Genomic DNA, 19,011 nt, shown 5'->3' with positions numbered 1-19,011 from the left:
GTGGGACAGCTGCTCCCACTTACACCTGGGGAGAGCACCCAGACTTCTGGCAGAGCAGGCATAACTCAGTTGGTAGCAAGTCTGGACTTCTGCACCGGGCAGCCTCCAGCCCACCCTAGCACTTCTCAGTGGGGTCCTGGAACAAACGCTTCCCTCTTGCCTGCTGCAGCCTCCTCGGAGCTTCTCTCTCCTCCCCATTCCCAGCCAAACCGCTTTCAGAGCCACATCCTGGGCACTGAGTCACTCGGGCTACAGAGGGAAGGGGAGAGACCCTGACTGGCTGTCTTCCTGGAGTTCACATTGTGGTGGGGGTTAAGAGAGGGTCTGGGGCGCCTGGGTGGCTCAGTCGTTAAGCGTCTGCCTTCGGCTCAGGTCATGGTCCCAGGGTCCTGGGATCAAGCCCCGCATCGGGCTCCTTGCTCCGCGGGAAGCCCGCTTCTCCCTCTCCCACTCCCCCTGCTTGTGTTTCCTCTCTCACTATGTCTCTCTCTGTCAAATAAATAAATGAAATCTTTAAAAAGAGAGGGGGGGGGGGTCTGGGGAAGCAAGTGCCTATGGAGATGTCTGGAGAACGCGTGAATAAAGGAGTCAGTAAATTGAGGTCGGAGAATGGAGGGAAATGGTTGAGAGGGGTCGGTCTGGCCCTTGACCCTGGGCCCCAGTGGACAGATGATCCCAGCAGCAGGTAGGGTGCTCCCCTCCTATCCCCTCCCTCAGCGCGGGGAAGATCGCTTCCTTATTTCCCTGCCTCAGAGGCCCCTTGAGACGTCTGGACCCCTAAAGGTGCACAGAGTCACTCGTCCTTGAAGCCATGCCGAGGTGTGCGAGATCGCCCCTTACACCCCGGCAGACACCCTTTGCATACGCAGACCTGCGCGCCGCCGACACACCTCGGAGCTCCCGGAGCGCGCCCGGCACTCGGGGCTCACAGGCAGGTGCCTCGCCGCGCAGACTCGCCGGGCGCGGGGACCGGCTCGGGCGCGGGGCCGGCTGGGGCGGGGCAGCGGCGCGCGTTCCCCGCCGGCCACACGGGCCGCCTTGCCCCCGGCGAGGGGCGTGTGCACCGGCCCGGGATCCTTGGGCCCCATGTTCACGGAGCTAAGGACCAAGCTGAGCCCCCCGCGAGGCCGCGCCGGGGCTGTGCGTGCCGGCTTCGGGGAACGCCGGGATGTGGACGGTGAGCAGGGGTGGACCAGGGCGCGGGGATGTCGCGGGTTGGGGGCTGGGGGGACCGAGAGGGATGGGGGCGGGATCTGGCAGACTCCAAGCAACGGTTTGGAGCGGAGTGGGGCGCGCGTCCTGGCCGAACGGGGTCCCTGGTGTCTTTGTCCTGAGCTGGGGGGGGTGGCCTCAGGCCTTGGGGATCAGCGCACCCTTGGCTTGGAGGAGGTTACCGGCTGGGGCTCCTGTCCTTAGGCCGGCACCATCCCGCGGTCACCTTTTCCTTTGCGCGCCCTTCCTTCCCTAGCTCTTGCAGTGGGGCCGAGAGAGAGCCGAGGCCACAGCCGGGCTTGGGCGCCCCCGCCCCATTTTATGCTGGAATTCTGACGTTGGGGCTAAGAGGGAGGGACGGAACGACGGGCTGACAGACGGAAAGACGGAGATCCTTCCCCGAGCAAGGGCAGGAAATGGGCGGGGCCCGGCTGGACCCGGACAGGTGCAGCGCACGCTGTGGCGTCCGACTGGTTCGCCCAGAGTTTCACGCTCCTGCCCTGGCCCGGCCGGGCTCCGCGAGGCCCTGCGATGTGAGGCCAAGTGGCTCAGGAACCTGTGCCCTGAAAGATGCCGGCTTAGAATAAGTCTTCTTCCAGGATATTAGAAGCCACATCGGGGCAGCAACCACACCAGCCACACCCTCTGTTTGACCCTGGATCTCAAATTTAGAGTCACCTGGGGTCATTCAATTCCGGGAAGTTGCAAGAATGAAGAGGGGTTGCTAAATCCGAGGAATCTTAAGGGGTAGAAGGAGGGGGAGTGATTGGTTTTCCCCATTACTGAGACCTGGGCATATCGCCAAACTCTGCCCTCAGTTGAGGGCTTGAGGTGTGTCCATGAGAGAGAGGGTCTCTCATTTTAGTGCTGAGAGCCAGTGAGGCAAGGGCCATGACCAGGAACCTGCTTCTGCCTGCTGAGTTGGGACCTGGATGCTGTAAAGATGAGGGCAAGCCTGGGCCCAGGTTCCTCCCTCTCCCCAGGGCTCTACTGACTTGTGGACACCCCACAGAGCCTTTCTCCATCCACCCATCCATCCACAATGCTTCTGGGCACCTCCTGTGTGCCAAGACATGTGCAAGGGCTGGGAGGTGACCGTTCAGGCGTCTGCCTCCCGTGAGCCATGTGAGCAACAAGTGCAGAAATGAAGGTGAAACTACAACTTGAGTGTAGTGAAATGTGTGTGGGAAGAGAGGGCACAAGGTGTCACTATGGCTCCCTGAGCATATGGCTGGGCCCTACACACCTGCACTGAGCAGCCCATGTCCGCTGGACGCCCAGCATGCACGGAAGTTGTCCTGGGCCAAGGGCCCTGTGACAGGTGGAAGAGCAGGTAACCTGGTTGCCGGCTTGCCCAGAGTCCATTCAGGCTTCCTGTTGATGGGTTGGCAGATGAGCACAGCAGGACAGGAGCCAAGTCTCAAATGCCAGGTATGGCCGCAGAGCCTGGGTGCCTTCAATGGTGATGGGAAGCCAGCATACTCAGAGGGTCACCATCACGCAGGGTCTCCCAGGACATAGGGGCCTGGTCTGGTTCCCTGAACCCTGGTCTGGTTCAGCATTCGTCATCCCAAAGCAAGGATGACATCAGGCCTGTCTCAGGATAGCCCCTCACCAGGCTGTAAGTCTTATGCTCCCTGGTGGGCACATTGTCTCTCTAATCGAAGCAGAATCCATCCTGCTCCCCAGATGCACTCAGAAGAGGAAAGATGTTCCCAGTTCGTCATCTTTGGACTGGGTGGGGTACTCAAGACAGCCTTTGCACGCTTCCTTTCTACCTTTGGGGGCTTGGGACCCTCTCCTTTGTTGGAGGGAGGATGGGTTGAGCAGGGAGCTGGTTTGCAGAGAGATGATCCTCTGGCCCTGCCCCTGACCACTCTGATCAGGCACCCATGCTCTGCAGCCGCTGCACACTTCAGCTTCTGCCAAACCCTCCTGGAGCACACGGTGTCCGCTGAGAGCATCCCCTGCCACCTGCCTCGGACGCCGGGCACCAGCCTCACGTGGCACGACTCCCGTAGCCAGAGGGCCGCTGGTGGCCGGCCTGTCAAGCTCCTGCAGCAGCCTGGCACAGAGGCCCCCCAGGTACCCACCCACCGTACCCACCTCAGCCCCTGCCCTTCCCACCACCTCACCCCAGCTGCCACCCATCTGCTCCGCAGGGCCGGCTGTACTCTGACCACTATGGCCTGTACCACACAAGCCCCTCCCTGGGCGGCCTGACGAGGCCTGTGGTCCTGTGGAGTCAGCAGGACGTGTGCAAGTGGCTCAAGAAGCACTGTCCCCACAACTACCTCGTCTATGTGGAGGCCTTCTCCCAGCACGCCATCACAGGTGCCTTGGGGGCGGGGTGTGGGAAGGGGCATAGGGATCCCCCCAGCCTGCCCTTGCTCCCTCCCTCCTGTTTCCTGCTGAGCCGACCTCTCCTTCCAGTCTCTCCAGTCTCCCCAGTGTGTTTCTCTGCCCGGGCTCTGCCTGCCCTGGCCTTTCCGCTGCCTCTCACCTTCTCTCCCTGTCTCTCTAAATCTCTGTGTCTCCGCCTCCCTTTCCCCGTCCTTGAGCCTCTCTGTGCGCCCCTCCCCTTCCTCTCTCTCGGCCTCGGCTCCTGATGCCCCTTGGATGCTGACCTTGGCTCGGCCCTCTCGCCCTCGCTCTCAGGCCGGGCGCTGCTGCGGCTGAATGGGGAGAAACTGCAGCGCATGGGGCTGGCGCAGGAAGCACAGCGGCAGGAAGTGCTGCAGCAGGTGCTGCGCCTGCAGGTGCGCGAGGAGGGGCGGAGCCTGCAGCTGCTCAGCCAAGGTCAGTGGGGCCAGGAGTGTGTGGGAGGCCTGGGGGTGGGGGAGGCTGGGCGGGAGGCCCAGGTGTGGGGTGGGTGGGCTGAGCTCAGGGGGGCAGCCGCAGGCGCCAGGAAGGGCTGACCTGTGCCCCGGGCAGAACGGAGATGCCAGACATCTCCACCCCTCCTCACCCCCTCCACCCCGTAGCCTCTTTCGGAAACACGTCCTAGCTGCTGCCTGGGGCTTGAAGCCCGGACCCCAGCACTGTGACCAGAGCCTGTGGCAAGGACGATGCAGACCTGGCACACAGCCCCTCTCGGACCCCGCCAGAGGCGCCAGGGGCTGAGCCCAACCCAGTGGACAGGTGGGACCAGGATTGCCATCTCTGGTTGTGCATTCTGGGCTGTGAGCAGGTGGGGGCTGCTTGGGTGTGGCCCTTCCTCCCAGGACCTGAGCCCAAATCCACCCTCTGGTGCTGCTGGCAGCATGCGGGGCAGCTACCTGGAGCCAGGGCAGGGTCTGGCTATCCCCCTAGACTCCCAGGGAGTCTCTTTATTATTTATATTCCCTTCACCCACACTGATGTCCGCGCCCCTATTGCCTGCTGAGTCACGCTCCCTCTGGGCATCCTGCCCTCCCCAGGGCAAGAGGTTTGTGTCTGCCCATTTGTCCAGTTCTACACCTTCACCCAGCACCTAGAGGATTGCCGGCACAGGTGGGATGAACTGTGCAGGCTCCCTTTGGCCAGGGCCACCCCCCCCCCCATGGTCAGCAGCAGCCGCCAAGAACTCTCCCTCATGATTTCTGAGACCCTCACCACACCCCCATCTATTCCCAGGACCTGAAGCAAGAGAGGTCTGGGGATTGCTCAGGTGCCTAAGACCTAACACAGCACCATGAGGACCCCATAGCCAGGATTAGGCTCAGCCATGTTGTGGCCTTGGGTTTGGGAGTCCAGCTCCTGCTCTCCCAACATTTGTTGGGGAGCTGCCCTGAGGCACAGTCGGGGGCATGTGTATTCTCACTGCTCCTTTCCCAGGAAAATCCGAATTCATAGAAGAGACTGTCCTGAGGGCTGCATCGCCCACACCCACCCACCAGGGACCCAGCCAGCCCCTCAGCAACCACTCCGTGGGTCAGGGGGCCCAAGGTTTGGGACTGGTGCTGCCCAGCAGAGGGACAGTGAGGGTGGTCCTGGTAGCCCCCACCCTCTTGCTCCTCTGCCTTCCCATTCCCCTAGGGAACTCTGAAAATTTCAGGGAGAGATGAGGCTGAGCCTCCAGCCTCTTCTCTGTGCCCTGAGCTGGCCTCCAGGTGGGAGGTTGGTTGCTGCAGGTCCTGAGTGGAATTTGGCCTGGTGCTCCCCATCCTGTAGGCCGATATAGGAAGCCCCCATGTCCTGTCTGGCCACCCTGATTGTCCCAGCCCACCTTGTGCCATCACAGCGTTGTCTTTTCCGGAGGGTCCTTCCTATCACTGCCCCCACCTTCTCCCTCTTTTGTCTTGCCCCCATGCCCCCATGCTCTTGTCTTGTCTTCTTTGTTTTGCGCTTTTTTATATTCTGACAAAAAGACCAGAAATAAACCTGGTTCTCAAGTGCCCCAAGTGTGTGTTCGGCTCCAGCCAACTGGGTGTTTGAGAGTGGGAAGAGCCCTGGGTGGAGAGGCCCTGGCTGTGGGAGGAGGGGGTGCGGTGCCCAGGTCAGGTGCCTCCACGGGGCCACTAGGGGGCAGTGGCGTCGCATCTTGACAGGGTACCTGTTCACCCCAGGGCCAGGTGGGGAAAGAGGCAGAGGGCTGGAATCCTGGGCTCAGCCCTGTGGACTGCACCCAGACGCAGGGACAGAGGTGCGTTACTTTCCTGGGGCTGCCGTGACAAATTAGCACAACTGGGAAGCTTAACACAACAGAAATGGATTTTGTTCCAGTAAGTAATGCAGGCCACCAGTCTGAAACCCAGCAGGGTCACACTGCCTCCTGGAGCCCCGGGTAGAACCCTTCCTCACCTCTCCCAGCTTCTTGTGGCTGCCCCAGGGACTCCTGGGCTCGTGGCATGTCACTCCATCCCAGCCTCGGTGCTCACATCACCTTCTGTGTCAAATCTTCCTCCTACAAAGAAACTTGTCACCGGATTTAAGGACCACCTGGACAATCCAGGATGATCTTCTCATCTCAAAACCCTTCACTTAAGCAGATCTGCAAAGACCTTTTTTTCCCAAATCAGGTCCCATTCATGGGTTCCAGGGATTTGATGTGGCAATCTTGGAGGGCCCCCGTTAAGCGCACCACACAGGGTAATGCTCTAACATAAGAAACACACAGGTCAGGACACCCCCAACACGGGTACCCACACAGCAACCAGACACAGGGCAACACAGGGGCATAAACTGACCACCGGAGTGTGGACACACAGAGACACAAGGAGGCTAGTATCCAGACCCACAGTACACCCTGACACACAGTGACCCCTAACATACAGAAACACAGGGGCACAGCACACCACGTCCTGACATCCAGGCACGCTGTAGCCTGGACACGCAGCTGCTAAGATACAGGTGTCCCTCCAGCCACACACACCGCGCATCTAGTCCTCCAGATATTAACATGCAGACAGGCACCCTCTTCCCCTAGTACAGGACACACAGACATACCCTGACATCAGTCGTCCACACAGGACACAGCCCAGCACGTATGGTCACTCAGACACACACCTACCAATGGGCACTGATGTGTTACACACATGAACATGCAGACTTACATGGGGAAATACGACAAACTTGTCTGCATCTCATGCACTGACCCCTCCCCAAATCCTGCATGTCCTGCCCCCAGTGTGGGCTCCGTCAATAAGGGAAGGACAGGACCCTCCCTCTTCCTCCTGGGGTCACGTGGGCCTTTCTCTGGCTCTGATTTCCAAGGGAAGCTCTAACCCACTGAACCCTGCACAGAGGGCCCCCACCCCTCTCTCTGTGAGCACTTTGTGCCAGCCATTAGAGAAGCAGGTCCCAAGAATCCCTGTGAGGACAGGCAGACCCCAATCTGACCTCTTGTGCCCTGCCCCCAAGCAATGCACCCAACCTGTTCCAGGGCACACAGAAGTGTGAAGTGGGGAGAGGAGTAGGGGGTGGGGAAGGGTGCACCTTGTAACTGTTTCCCAACTAGTCCCTCTTCCCCTGCTTCATTTATTCCCAAGTCCTGGTACGGTTGGTGCCCCATTCCCCCAGACCTCATACTGGGGTGCCCTCACAGGCCCGGGTTCTGGGGTACCGTGGAGCAAAGCACGGCTGGCCTAGAATCACCCCCACCCGAAGCAGACGGAGGCTGTTCCGATGGTCAGTAGCCCCAGCAGGGCCCACGGCCTCAAACTGCCCCAGCACTGCTAGGAGCCAGGCAATGATCTGAGCGTGGCCACAGACAGAGGTGGTCACGGGGCTCGTTGGAAGACACCCAGATCCCGCTCTGCAGGCGCAAGACTCCCTGGGGCCAGGAGTTCGACTCCCAGAGGATGGTGGTCTCCATGGGAGCACCCTCCCAGAGCCAGCACCTAGAGGCATCTCGTCGCTTGGATCCGCGTACCCTGGGCTTCGAGCAGTTCCCAGAGCCCCTACAGTGCCTCAGTTTACCCCATTGCCTGAAAAACGCCTCTTGCCCTAGGGGCGGCATAACTGGCCAATTTGCACCGGAGCCCTGGCCGACGGAGGCGACGGAGTCGGGAGCGGGGCAAGGGGGCCGGCCGGGCCGATGGGCCCCCTCCCCCCAACCCGTTCCTCCCCGTCGCGGAGCTGCTGCAGGAATACCGCGAGAGTTCGCCCCCTCCCCCCCACAGTAAAACTGTCAAAGGTGGGAGGGGCGGGAGCGCGCATGTGCGCAGCGCGGCGCGCAGCCTGCGCCGCCCGGACCCCGCGCCCCGCGCCCAGCGCCCCGGCCCCGGCCCCCGCCCCGGCCGCCGTCCCGCTGGGCGCCGCAGGTAAGCACCCGGCCGCGCCCCGGGCCGGACCCCGGAGCAGCCATCGCTCGGCCGCGTCCCCGACCCTGACCCCGCGCGCAGGTCGGGGGGGGTGGTGTGGGGGCCGGGCCCGGAGCCCCCGCCCGCCGCACCCCCGCCGCGTCCGGACCCCCCCCGCCCCCCCCGCCCAGCGCCGCGCCCCGCGCCGGCGCCGCGCTCCTGCCTCCTCCTTCTCCAGAAAAAGTCGCCATTTTGGTTCACTGCCTTCGCCCCCCCCCCGCCCCCCCCCCCCCGGCGCCTGCAATAGGCCCTTTCGGGGCCAAGCCAGGGCCCCGCACCCCGGCCGCAGGTGGCAGGTGGGTGGCAAGGCCAGCCTCCAGGTGTGCATTCCGTGGCCAGCCTCATCCGTGCGCCCAGCCTTGGCTACCGTCCTGCCGCCAGGGTTGCTTGGGGCGCGCCCCCCCCCCCCCCCCCCGCGAGTGTCCCACCTCTGCGACCCTGCTGGGCCCTCAGGCAGGGTGGAATCTCTTTTCCTCCTGTTGTGCAAGTGACAGGTCCTGGATGGAAAGAGGGTGTCAGCCTCCTAGGGCAGCCCTGGCCCCAACCCCCCAGCTCTGAATTCTCCACCCAAGCTGGAGAGAGATTGGAAAGTGGGTTCTTGGCAGGCACCCACACCCCAGGCTGTTGGAGTCATCCTGGGGCTGGGGTGACTGATGCTGGCAGTCTCCTTTAGAAGTTTCCGCGTGAGGACTTTGGAGAAGTTTGTTTAGGCCCACGTAGACCCGTACCTCCCCCCAGGCTTAGGATACGGGCACCCCCTTGGCAGCGGGCAGTGACTGTCCTTACCTTTGACCTCAGCCTCTGGATCCCCTCTAGGCACTGCAGTCCCTCCACATTTCTTCTGATCTACGTTAGTTGGGACCTACCAGAAGAGGTGCCCCCTGCCCACACAACTGCCCCCAGCCCCCTTCCTGTGGCCTTGGGTGTCCCTGTGGGAGGATCCAGAGGGCTGAGCTCAGAGTCCCTGCCCCCAGCTCTCAGGGTCTGGGGTCCCCCAGCAGAACAGGCCTATGGAGACCCAGCCTTGGGCAGTGGGGTATTCCTTGTGGCCAGTGGCTGGTGGTCTCTGGAGGAGTGGTGCTGGTGGGCATGTAGGTGGGGGACAGAGAGGCTTTTGAGGGCGGAGGTGGGGAGGAGGTCAGCCAGGTAGCGGGTTGGCTGAGGGATTCCTGCTGGAGACAAGGCTGAGAAGAGGGTCAGATAGGATGGTTCAGCTGGCATGGGGACCAGAACCAGGTGCTTGTAGGGTGCTCAGTCCTTGATCAGCCGCCCATGTCCCCTGGGGAACTTGCTAAGTTGGGGAGTAGGCTAGGGGCCTTCAGTGCCCATCTTGGCCATCTTCCACCTGTGTCCTGGAGAGGAGGATCCAGGGATGCCCACCCAGGTAGGGTGGCATTGCCTTTGGTCTGGGTGGGGCTGTGGAGAAAGGTGTCCCAAGGTCCTGGGCCAGCACAGCCTGTGAGCTAGCGGCCATACTGGTGTCATGATAGGCCGCTGGGAGGGATGCTGTTGACCTCTTCCCTTCTGAACACTCCACCTCTCTAGGGCCACCCCCCCAGCCCGGTAGCAGGTGTGATTCTTGGCACTCTTTGGGACTGTGTGTCTGGGGACAGAAGTCTGTGGGAGCTGATGAGGGTTTCAGGACAGGGTTAGATGCTTCCAAGATCATTGTGTCTTCTGTATAATGTGGGGGGACCTCATCTGGGCAGCCCCTCCCCTAAACCAGAAGCCTCCATCATCTATTTTCCCATGTGGCCAAATACATAGGCAGGTAGTCGCTCCTTTCCTGAGCCAGAGAGGGGCCTGTCGGGGGGTGGGGCTCAGGGCCAGCCCATTTCAAGTCCTGGCTCAGGCCTGGTAGGCCTCACAGGTCTGTCCACTTGCTGTGCAGAGATGACTGATCCCTTCTGCGTTGGAGGAGGCCGCCGGCTCCCAGGGTCCACCAAGAGTGGACCTGGGAAGGATGGAGGCCGGAATGAGGTCCGACTTCCTGTGCTGCACGACCCACCAAAGTTGGGTAAGAGAGGTCAGGCCAAGGTCAACTCCAGGCAATCATCGCAGGCAGCCAGTGCTGGGTGTGGGACTCCTCCCCAGCTCCCAGCTCCCCAGTGGTCCGGCTCCTGGGCTGCCTGGGCTCTTGAGAGCCTTCCCAGGGTGGGGGCAGCCTGGGGCCCTGGATTCTTGTCCTAGGCTGACCATAGTCTCCCATTCCCCATGCTTCACTATGGGGGAAGTGGGGCTTACTCCAGGCCTGACCAGCCCCCTGGGTGGCAGGCGAGGCCGTGGGAAGCAAAGCTTCTAAGTCTTGGCATATCATGTGTTGCAGGGATGCCGGTGGCCCGGGGTGGGCAGACAGTGCCCAGCCAGGCCCCACTCTGCTTTGACTCGGGAAGTCCAGCCAGTGACAGGACCGAAGGGAAGAAGAAGGGGCGTCCGAAAGCTGAGAACCAGGCCCTCCGAGACATTCCTGTGAGCTCCTTGAAGGCTGGGGTGGGACTCACACTGGGATCTGCCTGTCATGACCACTGCCCTGCCTTAGCTAGCTTGCCATACATCCAGCCCCAAGCCCTCCCAGCCTGCATCAGAGGGTCGCTCCATGCTTTAAGGCTTCATGTTGTGGCCTGGGATCTAGTGGACCACGTCTGTGGGGCTTTAGAACAGGTCTAGTACACAGTCGCTGCTTGGAGCGGCCTGAGTCTTGCTGCAGTCCTGAGGTGCGGGGGTTCTTGCTGCCTGTCTGCCCTGCAGGCCTGGGGAGGGTGCTGAGTCTGGGGCTGGGCTTGGCAGAGGCCCAGCTGGCTGAGGGGTCAGCAGCCTCGCCTTTTCCATGCGCAGCTCTCCCTGATGAACCAGTGGAAAGACGAATTCAAGGCACACTCAAGGGTGAAGTGTCCAAACTCAGGGTGCTGGCTGGAATTCCCCAGCATCTACGGGCTCAAGTATCATTACCAGCGGTGTCAAGGGGTAAGGGGCGGTGGGGCAGGGAGGAGGAAGAGGCCTGGGGCCCACCCTGCCCCACCTGCCTGTGTAGGGTGTGTGTGGGCAGTGGCCTCAGGCTGTCCTCCCCATGTCTGCCCTTTCCCCTCAGGGCGCCATCCCAGAAAGGCTGACCTTTCCCTGCCCCTTCTGTGAGGCTGCCTTCACCTCCAAGACCCAGCTGGAGAAGCACCGCATTTGGAACCACATGGACCGACCCCTGCCTGCCCCCAAGCCTGGGCCAGTCAGCCGGCCGGTCACCATCAGCCGGCCCGTTGGGGTCAGCAAGCCCATCGGAGTGAGCAAACCTGTCACCATTGGCAAACCTGTGGGTGTCAGCAAACCCATCGGCATCAGCAAGCCAGTGACGGTCAGCAGGCCTGTGCCGGTCACCAAGGCTGTCACGGTCAGCAGGCCTGTGCCGGTCACCAAGGCTGTCACGGTCAGCAGGCCCGTGCCGGTCACCAAACCCATACCAGTCACCAGGTCTGTGCCGGTCACCAAACCTGTGCCAGTCACCAAGGCAGTGACTCTCAATAAGCCAGTGCCAGTCACCAAATCCGTGCCGGTTACCAAACCGGTGACCATCAACAAACCGGTGCCGATGACAAAGCTTGTGACAGTTACGAAACCCGTGCCAGTCACGAAGCCAGTGACGGTCAGCAGGCCCATTGTGGTCAGTAAGCCAGTGACGGTCAGCAGGCCCATTGCCATCAGCAGACACACACCACCTTGCAAAATGGTGCTGCTGACCAAGTCTGAGAACAAAGCTCCTCGTGCCACAGGGAGGAGCAGCGGTAAGAAAAGGTATGGGGTCTCCTTCTGGGTTGGAGGTGGTAACAGGGCCCAAAGTGGGCCCTCCTGCCCCTCACCTGCCTGCTCCCTGCAGGGCAGCGGACAGCCTGGATGCCTGCCCCATCCTGCCAAAGCAGGCGAGGCCGGAGAATGGGGAGTATGGCCCCTCCACCACGGGCCACAGCTCGGCCTTCCAGCTGAGCACAGACCCCAGCGGCAGCCCCCTCTCCCTGGGCAGCAGGCTCTTGGGGAGCAAGGAAGCACCGAGGGCCGCAGGCCCTGTGTCCGCACCTGAGGAGGGAGCGGAGCGCACAAAGCACAGTAAGAGGAGAGCGGGGGGGCAGTGGCTGGCGTGGGGTAGCTGTCCGCTGGCCCAGGCTTCCCGATGGTTATTTGACCAGAACCTCGGCCCCTGTCTTCTCTCCCCCGAGTCAGGAAGGAAACAGAAAACACCCAAGAAGTTTACAGGGGAGCAGCCGTCCATCTCAGGGACCTTCGGACTCAAAGGTAGGGCCCTGGCCAGTTGCGCATCTGGAGCTGGATGCACGCACGCGTGTGACTGCACTCTAGGCTCACAGCTGCCCTCCTGTGTGTGTGCACGCAGGCCTAGCCAAGGCAGAGGACAAATCCCGCGTGCACCGCGCCAAGAAGCAGGAGGGGCCGGGCCCCGAGGATGTGCGGAAGAAGGTGCTGGCTCCAGCTAGTACTGTCAGCAAGGAAGTGCCGGCCCCCACGGCCCACCCAGCTCCAGGTCGGAGGGCTGCCGGGAGGCGGGGCCCAGGACAGATCTCAACTCTGGGGCAGATCCTGGACCACAGGGACTGGGGGCTGAGCGTGGACCGTGGGTCCTGTGCTTGGCGTCCAGGGCGTCCGGGAGCCCCCACCAGTCCCTGAGGCCCTGGCCCTGCCCCACAGGTGGCCCTGAGGAGCAGTGGCAGCGGGCCATCCATGAACGGGGGGAGGCCGTCTGCCCCACCTGCAACGTGGTCACCCGAAAGACCCTCGTGGGGCTCAAGAAGCACATGGAAGTGTGTCAGAAGGTAAAGCTGTCCTGGGGTCCGGGTGGGGAGATGCTCAGAGTCAGCGTCTCACGGCCGGGACGTGTCTGCAGCTGCAGGACGCTCTCAAGTGTCAGCACTGTCGGAAACAGTTCAAATCGAAGGCCGGCCTCAACTATCACACGATGGCCGAACACAGCGCCAAGGTACGCCCTGACCCGCCCACCACTGGCCTCCTAGTCCGTCCCACCCCGCCCTCCCTGCCCTGCCCGCTGACCTTTCATCACCACATGGCAGCAGAGCGTAGTGGCTCCCATGCCTGACCTTGGACATCTGTGGCCCTGACCCTGGGCAGGGGCGGGGCCCTGTGGTGGGGGGGATCTTAAGGCTGGGCCTGCCCCCCAGCCCTCTGACGCTGAGGCCTCGGAGGGGAGTGAGCAGGAGGAGCGGGAGCGGCTGCGCAAGGTGCTGAAGCAGATGGGGAGGCTGCGCTGCCCCCAGGAGGTCAGTGGGACGGCAGGGTGTGGGGCACACGTGTGGGATGAGGCCCAGCCTCTTGCCGGCCACTTACCCAAGCCCGACCCCAGGGCTGCGGGGCCGCCTTCTCCAGCCTCATGGGCTACCAGTACCACCAGCGACGCTGTGGAAAGCCTCCGTGTGAGGTGGACAGCCCCTCCTTCCCCTGCACCCACTGTGGAAAGACCTACCGCTCCAAGGCTGGACACGATTACCACATGCGCTCGGAGCACACGGCCCCGGTGAGCAGCCCGTGGCCTGGGTCCTCCCTTCCTGGGGGCCGAGTGCATGAGGAATCGTGAGCCTGGGACCCTCCCTGCAAGGTGCCTCTGTGTTTGCTACTCATGGCCCATATGCCCCATGGCTCCTGTGGGTCACTTCGGCCTCCCTGCTCTGCAGCCACCTGAGGAACCTGAGGACAAGCCCCCTGAAACTGAGGATCTGCTGGGAGTCGAGCGGACCCCCAGCGGCCGCATCCGCCGCACGTCAGCCCAGGTGGCCGTATTCCACCTGCAGGAGATTGCAGAGGACGAACTAGCTCGAGACTGGACCAAGCGGCGGGTGAAGGACGACCTGGTACCTGAGACTGCCCGGGTGAGGACGTGACTTAGCTCCGGGTCCCTTGTGACGGTCCTGCCCCTGTGACCTAGGCCATTGGCTGACTGTCCAGGTTCAAATTTGTGGAGGGCGCACTTGAGGTCCTTAGAGCAGTTGCGGGTATCTGGGCTCAGCCCTGGCCTGGCACTTGGGAGCTCCCCTTACGCAGGCCCACTGGGCTCACCCCGGTGTGCACCTGTTTTTACAGCTCAACTACACTCGGCCAGGCCTCCCCACGCTCAACCCCCAGCTGCTGGAGGCATGGAAGAATGAAGTCAAGGAGAAAGGCCATGTCAACTGCCCCAATGATGTGAGTTGGGGCAGGCTGGTGGGGTGGGTGTGGGGACACTGGGATTCAAGGACAAAGAGCTCAGGTATGGCCCTGGGTAGGGGGCCTCCAAGTGACCAGCTTACGTGTGATCCCTGGGCCCCTGCAGGGTCCTTAGATGGAGAGGTCCAGCCTGCCCATACCCCAAGATTCCTGGGGCCAAGCCCTGCACTCATATCCCCTGAGCAATGGGTGCGTGTATATTTGTTGGGAGCATCTGCTGGGAGGTCCTCTCTCATGGTTGTCTCCTGTCCCCAGTGCTGTGAAGCCATCTACTCCAGTGTGTCCGGTCTTAAGGCGCATCTTGCTAGCTGCAGCAAGGTCAGTCCCCAGGCCCTTTGTCAGGGTGGGGCGGGTGCTCGGCACTCCCAGCCAACCCCTAGAGGTCCCCACACGTTGTGTGTGTGACCCTACCCTACCCCCATGGGGCAGCCTCCTCCATAAGCGCAGGGACTGGCCAGGGCCCGGTGGCCAACCCTGCCCAGGGTACTCCAGCCCTATCCGTGAGCCAGTCAGCCCCAAGTTGTTCTGCCCACAGGGGCTCCTTGTCTGTGTGGGTGTAAGCAGGCACATTGACCAGGGCTTGGGGTGAGGGCCCTCAGGAAAAGGCTGCAACCCTTCCCCGGCAACCTGCCTCTTCCCATCCTCTCTGTGTCCCTTACCTTCCCATAGTGGGGGCAACTCCGAGGTCCTGCCACAGAGAAGCCTCATGGGTTCCGGAAGCCCACCTGTTGAGCACCCAGCCAGATGAGCTGTGGCTGCCCCAACCAGAGGTTGGGCACACAGATGCAGGCAGAGAGGCAGGTGCCCTGGTTGGAGCTGGTGCTTCAGGTCTTCCAAGGGGTGGGGGTGGGGTCCAACCTCTGGGGGCCAGCCCGCCCTATGCCTTGCAGGGAGACCACCTGGTGGGGAAGTATTGTTGTCTGCTGTGTCCGAAGGAGTTCAGCTCTGAGAGTGGCGTCAAATATCACATCCTCAAGACCCATGCAGAGGTGGGATGGGCTGAGCGCCCTGCTGGGCCTGGGCGGGAGTGCGGGGTGTGGGGGGGTGGGAGGGTGACGCTTGTATGGCCTTGGAGTGAGCAGCCAAAGTTGAGAGATCTGCTGGTTTCCCTTCAGCGGGGCTTCTGGCTTCCCTGGAGGAGCAGAGAAGCTTGGGTGCCGCTCAGCCACCTTAGCGCAGTGGCCTGCCTAGCCCCAGTGCCCAGCACCTCCTGCCCCAGGGTCTGCATTGTGTATTTTCTTTCCAGAACTGGTTTCGTACTTCGGCAGACCCACTTCCCAAACACAGGAGCCAGGACTCACTGGCGCCCAAGAAGGAGGAGAAGAAGAGTCTGGCGGGCGGAAAGAAGCGAGGCCGAAAGCCCAAGGAGCGGACCCCTGAGGAGCCCGCGCCCAAGATGCCCCCCCGTCGGGACGACTGGCCCCCAGGAGGCAGAGACAAGGGGGCCCGGGGCTCCACTGGCCGGAAGATGGGAGCCAGCAAGGCCCCCGAGAAGTGAGCGTGGTGGCTGGCAGGTGGGTGGGGCCTGGCCCCACACTGGACGCCAGGTCCACTCTGTTGAGGGCGGGGGGCCTAGCTCCAGCACCTTCTGCCCTCCAGTTCTCCATCCCCCAGCCCTGCCTGTTCATCTGTCCAGTGGAGGCAGCCAGCCCCTCTCCTACCTGAAGGTGGCCCCCCCCGGTGCAGGCTGTGGAGGGCACACAGGGCTGGGGGTCCCTTGGGGGAGGGCCTGTGGCAGTAACAGACGCGCAATAGTGTGCAGGGACATTCACGGGCCTGGCAGAGTCGGGGGCCCCGGGTGGGCAGGAGGAGGGTCTGCAGCTTAGGCCTCAGGGCCACGGGGCGGTGTAGGGCAGGCAGAGGGCCTTCACCGTGTGAGCTCCATGCCCCGTCTGCTTTCTCAGGCCCAAGGCTTGGGGGTCCTTGGTGACCCATGGTTCTGGGCTGATGAGGGCACCTGAGCAGCCTCACCTCTCCACCCGACACTGGACCCCAGCACCCCCAGCTACCTCCCAGGACAGACCCTGAGTCTGACTGCTACCGTGCTGACCTGACAGCCTGCCCCACCATGGCCTCCCTTGTCCTTCCGCCTCTGGGTCCTCTGCTTCTGTTCTCTACCTCTCCAGGCCTGCCCTCCCCTGCCTGTGCAACCCTTGCTGTGCTTGGGCCCCTGCCCCACTGGCCCCTGTCCGTCATGGTGGGTGGACTCTCTGCCATCCCATCTCCATGGGTGCTCCCTGCCTGGGGCGAGGGGAGGGTTCTGGTCTGACCTGCAGGGCTGCAGGAGCAGGGGTGAGGGGGCCACGGTGGAGCACAGCTTTGCCTCCAATCTCCAGGTTCACTAATGCCACTGGTCTAGGTTGGGACAGTCCAATGGGTTAGAGATGGGCCAATCCAGGCTCTGGGGTCAGCCTGGGGCCCACAGGCATGTGGGGTGGGGAACCGGGGCCCAGCCCTGAGGAGTAATCCCTGTGGGAATCAGCCTTCTGTCTGCTGGTCTGGGTTGGCTCGTAGCTAGGCTCCCATGGGAGTCCCCATCCCCCTTTTTTTACCCGCCCTTTTGTTTCTGGTTGTGTGGTCTTTTGATATGAGAGCTAAAGGCCAGGGAGGGAGCTTGGCCAAGGTCACATTGTGTTGGTGGCAGCTCTGCAGCTCTGTGTTGGGCCCCAAAGGGGATGGCTAGGTCTGCAGGTTGACTAGGGTTCAGGCTGGAGTTCAGGGCACCCAGAGGAGGTGGCCACACTGCCTCTGGTCTCCTCCCTGGGCCCCATCTTCCAACTTTGGCAGTGTAGGGAGGAGGAGGATCCTCAGAGCCCCTGGGTTTGGACAGAGGCTGTTTCCCACTGGGGGGTGGGGGTGGGCTGAGGGCTCGGTCTTGCCGATCCTGGACGATGTGAATTTTGATATTTGCCCGTGTGCGTGTGTCTCCTGGGTGTAGTGGATGCCAGTCTTGTTGCTGTGACAAGTAACAACCTTTTTTTTATTCTGTTTTTTATACAAAAACACAACAATCTGACATTTTGGTGCTAAGGGTTTCCTGGTGCCGACGGTGGATCTGGGGACTGAGAGGGTGTCTCTCCCCTGCTCAGGGAGGCAGTGCTGACTGGGCACCTCTCTGCCCCCCCACCCCCAGCTCCCGTCCTCATCTAGTCCCAGGAGAGGAGAGGCTCCCAGTCGGGCTCAGCTCTCCTGGCTCTGCAGTAAGGAGACAGGTTCCAGGGGGGCCTCTGGGGCACGTCGTGCTGCCTGTCTCCAGCTTCTTCCTTTGGCCAAAAGGCACTGACTTGGGCAATCCTGGCCTGATGTGGTAGGGAGGGGGTGTAGAGACATGGGCTACCCCCAGTCACACACACCTTGATTTGATCAAAGGGTAGAGGCATGGGCAGATGGGTGTGACCCAGTGTCAAAGGTCAAGGGAGGGCAGTGTGGGCAGGGCTTTGGACTGCATGGGCAGAAGAGTTTTCTTTTCCGTGTTCTGGGTGTCACTATGGAGTACAGCTGGTGGGGGCAGAGGTGGGGGCAGGCAGCCACTTCAGGGGCAGCCTTGGGCAGGGCTGGCAGGAGCCCTAGGTGCATTTTGTCCTTGTCACCAGTGGCTGGAGGAGGTTGGACCTCAACACCTCTGCTGGGGACGGCCGTCCGCCCCAGCCTCTCAGGTACTTGGCCCTTGGGGAGTGGGGGGCTGGTTTTTTGCTGGGGGGTGAGTTTCCAGGTCGCCTCCTGAAGTCCACAGATGGTCCCTGGTTTGGGAACCCCGCCGAGATGTGTGGGAAGAGGTGGGGTCCTGGGTAACTTGATGTTTAGCACTTTAACCCCCTTCTTTGTCTTTAAAGTGGGTGTGGGGAGCTGCTGCCAAACGTGGCTGTTGGGTCGGACCCCTCTCTCCCTTCTTCCTTTCCTGCTTTCCATGCTCTGGTGAGTGGCAGTGGTGAGCTGGTCGGCAGAGCCCTCCTCCAAAGGGGGCAGAGCCCTGGGGGGCTCAGCAGGATCTGCCCATCTCCCACTCTGGTGGGCGTTCAGCCAGGTAACCACCTGGCCTTGATTGACACCTTCAATGAGAGGGACTGGCGTGGCAGACCCCCCGGGGCATGATGGGCACGGACCCTGCCCAAGACCCAAGCCCAGGGCACAATGCCAGGTCCCTTTCTGAAGATCTACCTCTGGCCCAGCCCACCCCCTCCCCTCCCCTGCCCTGAGAACAGGAAAGGGCCGACTCAAGGGGCTGACACTTCACACAAAAATAGGATGCACTTTATTTGCTTGTGCAAAGGCAGATGAGGGTGCATCCTGGTGTGACCAGTGGCCCTCCCAGCCGTAGCCCCCATCCTGTCCTTCCGGTTCAGAAGGGAGAGAACGGGTGCACCCTGATCTGCGGAGGGCAGGGCTGTCCCGGTGTGTCCAGTTCGGTGGGCCCCAGGTGGCTTGCCCTGGAGGGCTGGGGTTCGGGGGCCTGGCCAGCACCTCTGGCCCGGCAACCACACATCCTGTGCTTTGGGTTTCTTGGTTTGGGTTTTTTAATGCCAGTTCTCCGTACATAAGTGCATTTTGAAAGAGAGGTTCCAGCTATCACTTGTAACCATATATATACATATATATTCTATCTACAAAGTGTTTATTTGCAAGATGTTTTGACGGTGAGCTCGGGCCCTGCCCACCTTGTGACCATCTGTCCCCGGTCCTCGTCCCCGCCTCCCCGGCCCACAGTGGCGTGGGGGTGGGCCATCAACTGTATGTATTAAATATGACTGTATCAAATAAATGTTTATTGATTTTTTTCCAGGGGCTTTGTGCGGCTGAGTTTGTG

General features: G+C 62.0%; 2 protein-coding genes and 1 long non-coding RNA gene across 7 annotated transcripts; 2 read left to right on the top strand and 1 right to left on the bottom strand.

The window, feature by feature from the left end:
* The first annotated feature begins 942 nt into the window (after window positions 1-942).
* On the top strand, window positions 943-5,594 carry SAMD10 (sterile alpha motif domain containing 10). The gene is made up of 5 exons (XM_036085787.2): window positions 943-1,177; window positions 3,116-3,297; window positions 3,375-3,546; window positions 3,871-4,011; window positions 4,197-5,594. Exons 1-5 carry the CDS (start codon window positions 1,087-1,089, stop codon window positions 4,217-4,219), a joined length of 609 nt encoding a protein of 202 aa, XP_035941680.1. The 5' UTR covers window positions 943-1,086; the 3' UTR covers window positions 4,220-5,594.
* A 288-nt stretch (window positions 5,595-5,882) lies between these two features.
* Window positions 5,883-8,539, bottom strand: LOC118531658 (uncharacterized). Of its 2 annotated transcripts, none has more exons than XR_004915315.2 (2): window positions 8,423-8,539; window positions 5,883-6,097 (listed from the first exon to the last, which is right to left on the bottom strand). It is a non-coding gene; the product is annotated as an uncharacterized LOC118531658 (long non-coding RNA). The 2 variants fall into 2 exon arrangements; XR_013442133.1 differs by lacking the exon at window positions 8,423-8,539 and adding an exon at window positions 7,215-7,383.
* On the top strand, window positions 7,880-18,986 carry ZNF512B (zinc finger protein 512B). Of its 4 annotated transcripts, none has more exons than XM_036085452.2 (18): window positions 7,881-7,955; window positions 9,886-10,011; window positions 10,321-10,463; window positions 10,830-10,958; window positions 11,083-11,777; window positions 11,860-12,086; window positions 12,201-12,272; window positions 12,370-12,516; window positions 12,681-12,805; window positions 12,877-12,969; window positions 13,169-13,267; window positions 13,351-13,521; window positions 13,679-13,873; window positions 14,085-14,186; window positions 14,463-14,525; window positions 15,098-15,196; window positions 15,454-15,701; window positions 16,112-18,986. In XM_036085452.2, exons 2-18 carry the CDS (start codon window positions 9,888-9,890, stop codon window positions 16,233-16,235), a joined length of 2,856 nt encoding a protein of 951 aa, XP_035941345.1. In that variant the 5' UTR covers window positions 7,881-7,955; window positions 9,886-9,887; the 3' UTR covers window positions 16,236-18,986. The 4 variants fall into 4 exon arrangements, with proteins under 4 accessions (XP_077913520.1, XP_035941345.1, XP_035941367.1 ...); XM_036085474.2 differs by having other exon boundaries at window positions 15,454-15,721; window positions 16,112-16,246; XM_036085466.2 differs by having other exon boundaries at window positions 15,454-18,986.
* The last annotated feature ends 25 nt before the right edge of the window (window positions 18,987-19,011 follow it).

Source organism: Halichoerus grypus, chromosome 10 (genome assembly GCF_964656455.1).
Source record: "Halichoerus grypus chromosome 10, mHalGry1.hap1.1, whole genome shotgun sequence".
NCBI lineage: Eukaryota > Metazoa > Chordata > Mammalia > Carnivora > Phocidae > Halichoerus > Halichoerus grypus.
Note: the sequence above shows the minus strand (reverse complement) of the source record. Positions and strands in the feature narration are given on the sequence as shown.

Coding starts and splice junctions, on each gene's coding strand:
- ZNF512B (XM_036085452.2), top strand. CDS start 9,888: ATGACTGATCCCTTCTGCGTTGGAGGAGGCCGCCGGCTCCCAGGGTCC. Junction 11,778..11,859: donor AGGAGCAGCGGTAAGAAAAG/GTATGGGGTCTC, acceptor TGCTCCCTGCAG/GGCAGCGGACAGCCTGGATG. Junction 12,273..12,369: donor AGGGACCTTCGGACTCAAAG/GTAGGGCCCTGG, acceptor GTGTGCACGCAG/GCCTAGCCAAGGCAGAGGAC.
- SAMD10 (XM_036085787.2), top strand. CDS start 1,087: ATGTTCACGGAGCTAAGGACCAAGCTGAGCCCCCCGCGAGGCCGCGCC. Junction 3,547..3,870: donor CTCCCAGCACGCCATCACAG/GTGCCTTGGGGG, acceptor CCTCGCTCTCAG/GCCGGGCGCTGCTGCGGCTG. Junction 4,012..4,196: donor CCTGCAGCTGCTCAGCCAAG/GTCAGTGGGGCC, acceptor TCCACCCCGTAG/CCTCTTTCGGAAACACGTCC.